At 69.9% G+C, this 376-nt stretch overlaps 1 protein-coding gene across 1 annotated transcript in view; it reads left to right on the top strand.

Annotated features, from left to right (window-relative positions):
• The first annotated feature begins 103 nt into the window (after nt 1-103).
• The window catches only part of LOC119588318 (transcription elongation regulator 1-like), a 15673-nt gene continuing 15400 nt past the window's right edge, over nt 104-376 (top strand). Inside the window, exon 1 of the mRNA XM_037937010.1 lies at nt 104-362. Within this exon, the coding sequence (XP_037792938.1) occupies nt 104-362 (259 nt within the window). The remainder of the gene's footprint in view (nt 363-376) is intronic.

The following is a 376-nucleotide window of genomic DNA, read 5'->3' as shown; positions in this document are numbered from 1 at the left end:
GTGCAGGAACCACAGGCCACCGCTACTTGGACTGATCGCATTGCCCTATTGCCGCTTCGAGTTTCACGGAGATGGGACGTGGGAATTCACGCGGAATGACACTATGTCTGACGACGAGTCGGAGGACGAGCTGGAGGCCGAGTCGGAGGCCGAGCCGCAGGCCGAGCCGGAGGCCGAGCCGGAGGCCGAGCCGGAGGCCGAGCTGGAGGCCGAGTCGGAGGCTGAGTCTAAGGCCGAGCCGGAGGCCGAGTCGGAGGCCGAGTCGGAGGCCGAGCCGCAGGCCGAGCCGGAGGCCGAGCCGCAGGCCGAGCCGCAGGCCGAGCCGGAGGCGGCCTTGCAAGATTGCAGGGGCGCGAGCGCACGTGCGAGCCTCCCT

Source organism: Penaeus monodon, chromosome 23 (genome assembly GCF_015228065.2).
Source record: "Penaeus monodon isolate SGIC_2016 chromosome 23, NSTDA_Pmon_1, whole genome shotgun sequence".
In the NCBI taxonomy this organism is placed as follows: domain Eukaryota; kingdom Metazoa; phylum Arthropoda; class Malacostraca; order Decapoda; family Penaeidae; genus Penaeus; species Penaeus monodon.
Note: the sequence above shows the minus strand (reverse complement) of the source record. Positions and strands in the feature narration are given on the sequence as shown.